This window comes from Aphanomyces astaci (assembly GCF_000520075.1).
Source record: "Aphanomyces astaci strain APO3 unplaced genomic scaffold supercont1.94, whole genome shotgun sequence".
Lineage (NCBI taxonomy): Eukaryota > Oomycota > Saprolegniomycetes > Saprolegniales > Verrucalvaceae > Aphanomyces > Aphanomyces astaci.
The window spans coordinates 186,135-192,788 of NW_009798357.1; the positions used below are offsets into that span (position 1 = coordinate 186,135).

The 6,654-nt window shown below is 53.2% G+C and overlaps 2 protein-coding genes across 2 annotated transcripts; both read left to right on the top strand.

Moving 5' to 3' along the window:
- Positions 1–3,498: 3,498 nt before the first annotated feature.
- Positions 3,499–4,047, top strand: H257_16921 (hypothetical protein; the record flags this gene model as incomplete). Its single annotated transcript, XM_009845534.1, has 1 exon — positions 3,499–4,047. One exon carries the CDS (start codon positions 3,499–3,501, stop codon positions 4,045–4,047), a length of 549 nt encoding a protein of 182 aa, XP_009843836.1.
- Positions 4,048–4,864: 817 nt separating this feature from the next.
- On the top strand, positions 4,865–5,050 carry H257_16922 (hypothetical protein; the record flags this gene model as incomplete). Its single annotated transcript, XM_009845535.1, has 1 exon — positions 4,865–5,050. The coding sequence occupies one exon, from the start codon at positions 4,865–4,867 to the stop codon at positions 5,048–5,050; it is 186 nt and encodes a 61-aa protein (XP_009843837.1).
- Between the last annotated feature and the right edge of the window lie 1,604 nt (positions 5,051–6,654).

Sequence of the window (6,654 nt, forward strand, 5' to 3'; positions counted from 1 at the left end):
TGAAGGCAACTGTCGAGCGACAGTTGACGCGGGAAGCTAACAAGGCGTACAAGTCCGACGTCAAGTCGTTCTGCCGCTGGTTAGTGTCCCTAATGGACAACTTCATGTTGTTCGAGTCGCAATTAGTTGCGATGGATCCAAAGCCGGAGCCGAATCGGCCGCGGCAATATGGCGAAAAACCACGGCGCCAATTACCACCGAAGAAAGCGGTTAGCGGGGCGCCAGCCAGAGCCCCGGCGATGACCGCTACAAACGCCCCGTATGCGAGGGGTTGTTTAAAGTGTGGTAGTGAAGACCACAAGGTGTTGAAGTGCCCGAAGTGCCAGCCCGGAGAAGCACAGCGACTCCTGGACCAGCGGTTCAAGAAACCGCATGTCGCTGCTGTGGCCGCGACCGGCAAGAAGACCAAGTTTATTGGCGCAGCCGTGGCTGCGAACGATGTGGTCGAAGCGCGCGCTCATCGCACCTTGGATTGCGACATCAATGGCCTCAAGGCGACGACACTACTCGACAGTGGTGCTGACCAATCAGTGTTGTCGCCGACGTTTTTATCACGTCTGGAAGAAACGGGCAATTTTACGTCGCCGGTGCGACAGTTGGACGACGCGATGGAATTGGGCGGGTTCATGGAAGGCATGAAGCTCGATGTGGACCGTGACGTCAAGTTACGTCTGACCTTTGAAACGGCCGAAGGAACGCTGGTGATCGCGAACCTCAAGTGTTGGGTGGCGGCGGCGCCACTCCAAGACGGCCTGGGTGACCTAATCGTGAGTCGCGACGTGATGGCGAAGCTCGGGTATTGTCCCCGTTCGTTGCTGCTGAGTGCGCGGCGAGCGCAAAGCGTGTACGACCTGGACCAGTTGGGCGGCAAGGACACGCCGCTAATGGCCGCCATGAAGGTGGTCGAAGGGATGGAAAAACTACCATCATCGCATAAAGAAGCGTCGCTGTATCCCGAGGAAGAACAAGCATGTTTTCATCAAGTGACTCCTGATTGGTCGAAAGAAAACGACCAAGCTGTGGTGCGCGTGAAGCTGAAGGACAAGGTCAGCGAATGTCGTGCCGCGGGATGCGACGAGGATTTCGCTACGGCGCTGTTTTTCGCTTTCGTTGGGCCGAGATCCGCCGGTGGACGTGGTGCCGCTACGTGTGACGCTCAAGGCTGGCGCTGAACCGGTGCGGTGTAAGGCGCGCCGCTATTCGAAGGAGCAGCGGGACTTTATGGCAAAGCACGTTGCAGAGCTACAGGCGGCGGGGTTATGTTACCGCAATCCCCAGTCAAAATGGTGCTCGGCACCATTAATCGTCAAGAAGCCCGAAGCGAACGATTTTCGCATGACTGAGGACGTCCGTCCAGTGAACGCACAGACGGAGCGCATCATTTGGCCGATGCCGATGCTGGAGGTGATTTTGGATCACCTGGCAGGTACCAGTGTGTTCTTTACCCTCGACTATTTAAAGGGTTATTGGCAGTTTGCGCTGGACGAAGCGTCGCAAGAAATGTTTTCGTTCCTGACCGACACTGGCGTGTACACGCCGACGCGAGTGCTCATGGGGGGTACCGACAGCGTGGCGTACTGCCAATCGTCGGTTCAAGAAATGTTCCAAGACGAGCTCTACCGCTCGTTGTTCATCTGGTTGGACGATTTGTTGGGCTACGACAAATCCAAGGAGGGGTTGTTGGCCGCGCTCCAACGCGTCCTGGCCATCTGTGAGTCGCGCGGACTCAAGCTGAACCCGAAGAAGTGTCGGTTCTTTGAAACCGAAGCGCGCTGGTGTGGCCGAATATTGTCGTCCGAAGGAGTCAAGCACGACCCGGAACGCATCAAGGTGTTGCAAGATCTGAAGATGCCGGTGACCGGGCAAGATCGGCAGCAATTCATATGTGCCATGAATTGGATGCGCATGTCGATCCCGAAGTACAATGTCATTGTACAGCCGATTACCGATCTGCTGGAGTCGGTGTACAAGGCGGCTGGTGGACGCACTCGACAGAAGTTGGCCAAAGTTGTGTTGGCCGACGTGGGATGGAACGCTGAGCATGTAGCGTGCCTCACAAGTTGCAAGGATGCCCTGGGCCATGTGGTGACCCTCGCCCATCCAAAGCCGGAGCGGCTTATTTGTGTGTTCGCCGACGCCAGCGATTTGCATTGGGGCGGCGTAGTGACTCAAATTCCTCACGATCAGGTGGATCGTGAATTGGACGCGCAAGACCATGAGCCGCTGATGTTTCTGAGCGGCACATTTTCTGGCGCGGCGCAACGATGGGCAATCGTCGAGAAGGAGGCGTTCTCGATTGTGGAGTGTCTGAAGCGTGCAGACTACCTGCTCCACAAGCCCGGTGGATTTGCGTTGTTCACTGACCACGCAAACCTCAAGTTCATTTTCAACCCGGCCAGTGTGAACGCCGCGATCCCTAAGTACACGGCAGCGAAACTCGATCGCTGGGCGCTACTACTCATGGGGTACGATTACACCATTTATGACACCTCTGGTGATGTCAAGTGTGGGCGGATTTGTTGTCCCGATGGGGAACAAATTCCAATCTTATATACCCCATCGTGCACGTGCCGTTGCAGATTTCGCCGTTGCGAAATGGCGAATTCATTTGGCCAACCTTGGCCAAGATCGTGGATACTCAAGTCCAAGCCGTTGGAAACGGAGAATTTCCTGTCGCCGACCTGGTGGAACACCAGGTGGAAGTGGGCGACAACGACGTGCCGGTGCTCAAGACCGCCACTGGAGCGGTGTGGATTCCGACGTCTGCCAGTGACCTGCAGATGCGGTTGTGTGTGGTCGCGCATTTTGGTGTGGGGGACACCGTGGGATTAACGCGACGAAGCAGACCCTGGTGGATCGATTTTGGTGGTCCGACATTGCCTCGGACGTGTCGTACTTTGTGGGCCGTTGTTTGCATTGTGCCAGTACGGGTGGTCATGTTTTGCGCCCGTTTGGTGCAACGGCGCATGCCACAAAGCCCAATGAAATCCTTCATTGGGGGGCTACATCCTTGTGGCCAAGGATGATTTTAGCCAGTTCAAGTGGTTGTGGGAATCCTACGTAGCGAACGCGCAAGTTGGCACATCATCATTTTACCACGGCCATATGTCCGTGGGCGAATGGAACCATCTAAAGTGCGATGAAAACGACCCTCAAGGCGTTCCGTGCACTCCTGTCCGAGTGGTTGATGCAGCCAGACCAGTGGCGGCTGATTGTCCCAGTGGTGATGTTAGTCCTCAACCAAAGTCCGTCCGACACACTCGGTGGTGTGGCACCGAATACTGCCATGACGGGTATCCGAGCGATGTCGCCCTTGGACCGCATTCTATTTCCGGCGGCGACAAAAGTTACAACGTTACACGACTTGCTCTCGTGGCGAAATGATGACATGGTGGCGATGGAAGCCACCTTAGACAATATGCATGCGACGGTGTTGGACTCTGCGACAAGAAAGCGTCAGAAAACCGTGAAAGAAGATCGAAGAAAATAGGTGCGGAAATGGCCCAGTTCGATGTGGACGATTTTGTGCTTTATATACACGTGTGGTCGATTTCGCACTCAAAGCTGAGTGTTACATGGCGTGGACCAGCTCAAGTCGTCAAGACAACATCCGACTGGATTTTTGAAATCCAAAATTTGGTGACGGGGGTGGTCCGTGAAGCCCACAGCAGTCATCTCAAGTTTTATGCCAACGACGCCTTGGATGTGACGGAAGAACTGCTGCGCCACATTGCGCACAACGCCGACGGCCATGTGGTCGATCAGTTCCTCGACTGCCGCTACAACGATCGAATGGCCGCTTTTGAAGTGTGTGTGCGCTGGCGCGGCCTACATGCAATTGAAGACTCGTGGGAGCCGGCGGCCAATTTGTTGGAAGACATCCCAACTGAGTTCAAGCGCTACATGCGCTCAAACAAGGCCGATCCCCAAGTCAAGGCGATGGCAGCTGCGTTGGCCGTGACGCAATCGTTGAGAGGGATTGTTGCGAATTTGCCATTCGCAGAACCCCTGAACCCCTCCCAAGAAGGTATCCAAGTGTTCGATTAGGTTGGATATCCTGTGTGCGATCGTATTCGCTAGTTAGATTATTGGCTGTCCAGCAGCTGTCTGAATAGCTTAGGGTTAAGCCCCAGTGACTTTTGCCACTGGGGGGAATTCACTTTGTGATTTGCCTTTGGATCGGACTTCGCAAGGTCCATCAAGTTGAGACGCAACAGGCTCCCAACTTGTATTCTACGGATACAGCAAACGCTCCAGAACACACGTGATGTCCGCTCGAGGTCCACGCAAACCGATACGATACTGTAGGCCCATGTGCAACAATGAGCACGTTGTATCGTTTTGGAACGAAAGACAACCCTCGTATTGAAATCCAGAACGAGGTACGTGGTTAGCATTATACTTATATACAAATATCAATACTAATACTGTACAGTCTTTATTGCACAGTCACGACATGTCATTATTGTCAAAGACACAGAAGTACCGTGCGAATAAGAAACAACGCTTCAGCGAGAAAGACCCTGGGAAAAGTGATGCAGCGACTGTCGCCGACATAGCGCAAGTCCATGTACAAAGTGGTGCGGCGAGTGTCAACAGGGATTCCAACATGGAAGGTACTTTGCTTATGTAATCTCCTCACAGCTCATCTTCTATCATGACACTGACATGGATGATGAAGTATTGCAATTGCGAGCAGAAGTCACCGCCGTCCAATCCGTGGTGGGTGGTGAAATCGAGCGCTTGCGTAGTGATCTCGCCGTCGTGAAGTCCATGGTCGCTGGGTTGCTAGTTGTATTGACCAGTATGAAGCGGTCAATGGGGCAGCCCGTCATCATTACTATGGAGTCAAGATTCAGTCAAAATGGTATTCCCCAATTGTAGACAAGGCGACGCCAACATCGATCTGAGCTCCTCAGCGCTCGGCGAAGTGAAGACCTTTGATCTGGATGACAACTGCATCGACCTGTGCGACGGCAAGGGCCATGACTTGTCAGTGAATCCCAACGTTGGCCACGGTTATGAAGAGATCAGCGAATGCGTGTACTGATGTTCCAAGCGGTGGGGGGAATTAACACCATGCACATGCACCGGTACGTACTTGAACTTGGTATAACGATCTCGAAGTTGATCTAACGTATTTGATCACAAACCAATGTAGAATAATGTGGCGACAACTGCGAGAATCGTACGTGCGTCGTGGAATGCTCCGAGTCCGTGTGTACCGTCCCAGGAGACTGTGGAAACAAGAGACTGCAACCGGCGATTCGGCCTCGGTTCGAAGTCTTCACGACTCTCGACGGACGTGTAAGGAGATTGCACATAGTCGACCCAGTGTATGCGGATCTCCTCCTCGAGTACGTCGGAGAAAGTGCTAATTGAAAGGATTAAGAACGAACGACTCCGAGCACAGCACGGCGAAAGTGGCGACGACGCGATGTACATAGTCCAAGCAGCACCGAATCGTTTCATCGATGCGTGCCGTATGGGAAATGTATCTCGATTCATTAACCTCTCCTGCTCACCCAATGCTCGAATGGAGCGGTCGAAAGTTAGTGACGCCATCCGCATTAGAATTCACGGCCGACGTCCACTGCAAAGTGGTGAAGAAGTAACGTACGCGTATGACATGCTTACGAACGACCACGCATCATTTCAGTGCAAGTGCGCTAGTCTCACGTGCCACGGAACGATAGCTGCTACAGTACGTGCAAAACACAACATCGTGACTTAGAAGGAAGAACTATGGATGTCGAGACTGCACTCGACAGCGATTGGGGTGATGTCGAATCCCCTGTGGATACCCAAGTTGTGTACATGTCGCCGTCAACGGATTGTCAAATGCTCCATACAAACATCGAAAACATGTTGCAATTTCACGGGTGCCTCAGCGACAAACTCCAGCGCCTGGGGCTAGTTCAAGGAACATAAGCGACGACGAATGGGCATTGTATCTTTTAAGGCATTGACTGCTTTGTTGAAGGCATGCTGCAGCACGTGGTCGTGGATAAACGCAGCAATGTGAAGGACCCACTACCCATTACGCCAATGAACACACGATTCCGCGCACTGAGTCAGAACACCCTGTTCTGATAGAGAACATCCCCACTGCCCTGTCAGTCAGGTAGCAGCGTCTGCTAGCTGTGTAGGAGGTTTTTGTGCCTTCTAGAGGCTTTTCCTCAGAGTAGAAGTCAGCGCAGACATTTGGTCACGGAACATCATTGGATGTCGTGATCAATCATAGTTAGTTTTGATTGGCTGGTTCTTTCCAGTCAGAAGTAATTCACTTCCAGTTATTCCTTCTGCCTGCCAAGTGCCTGTTCCTGCCTACTGCCCTTCCAACTCACTGCAAGCTGCTGCGCTGGAGGGTGACACCATTTAGATGTATGACACTCAACCCCTAGTCCGTGAAAACTTGCTTGCTGGCGTGGGCAACCAAGGCTCAGTGGAAGCCTTATTTCGAGCAAGAAACCAAGCAGCGCCAGGTGCATCTATTGAGTGGGGTAACAAGGACTTGTGGTGCCATACTGGTGACGTTTGTGCACTCCACCACACTGTGGTGCGCAAGGACATTTTGTCTTTGGCGAGGACAAAGACTCGAGCGGCGCCACCGTGTGGACTTTGGAAAACTACCGGTATCGTGAGTCAAACCGG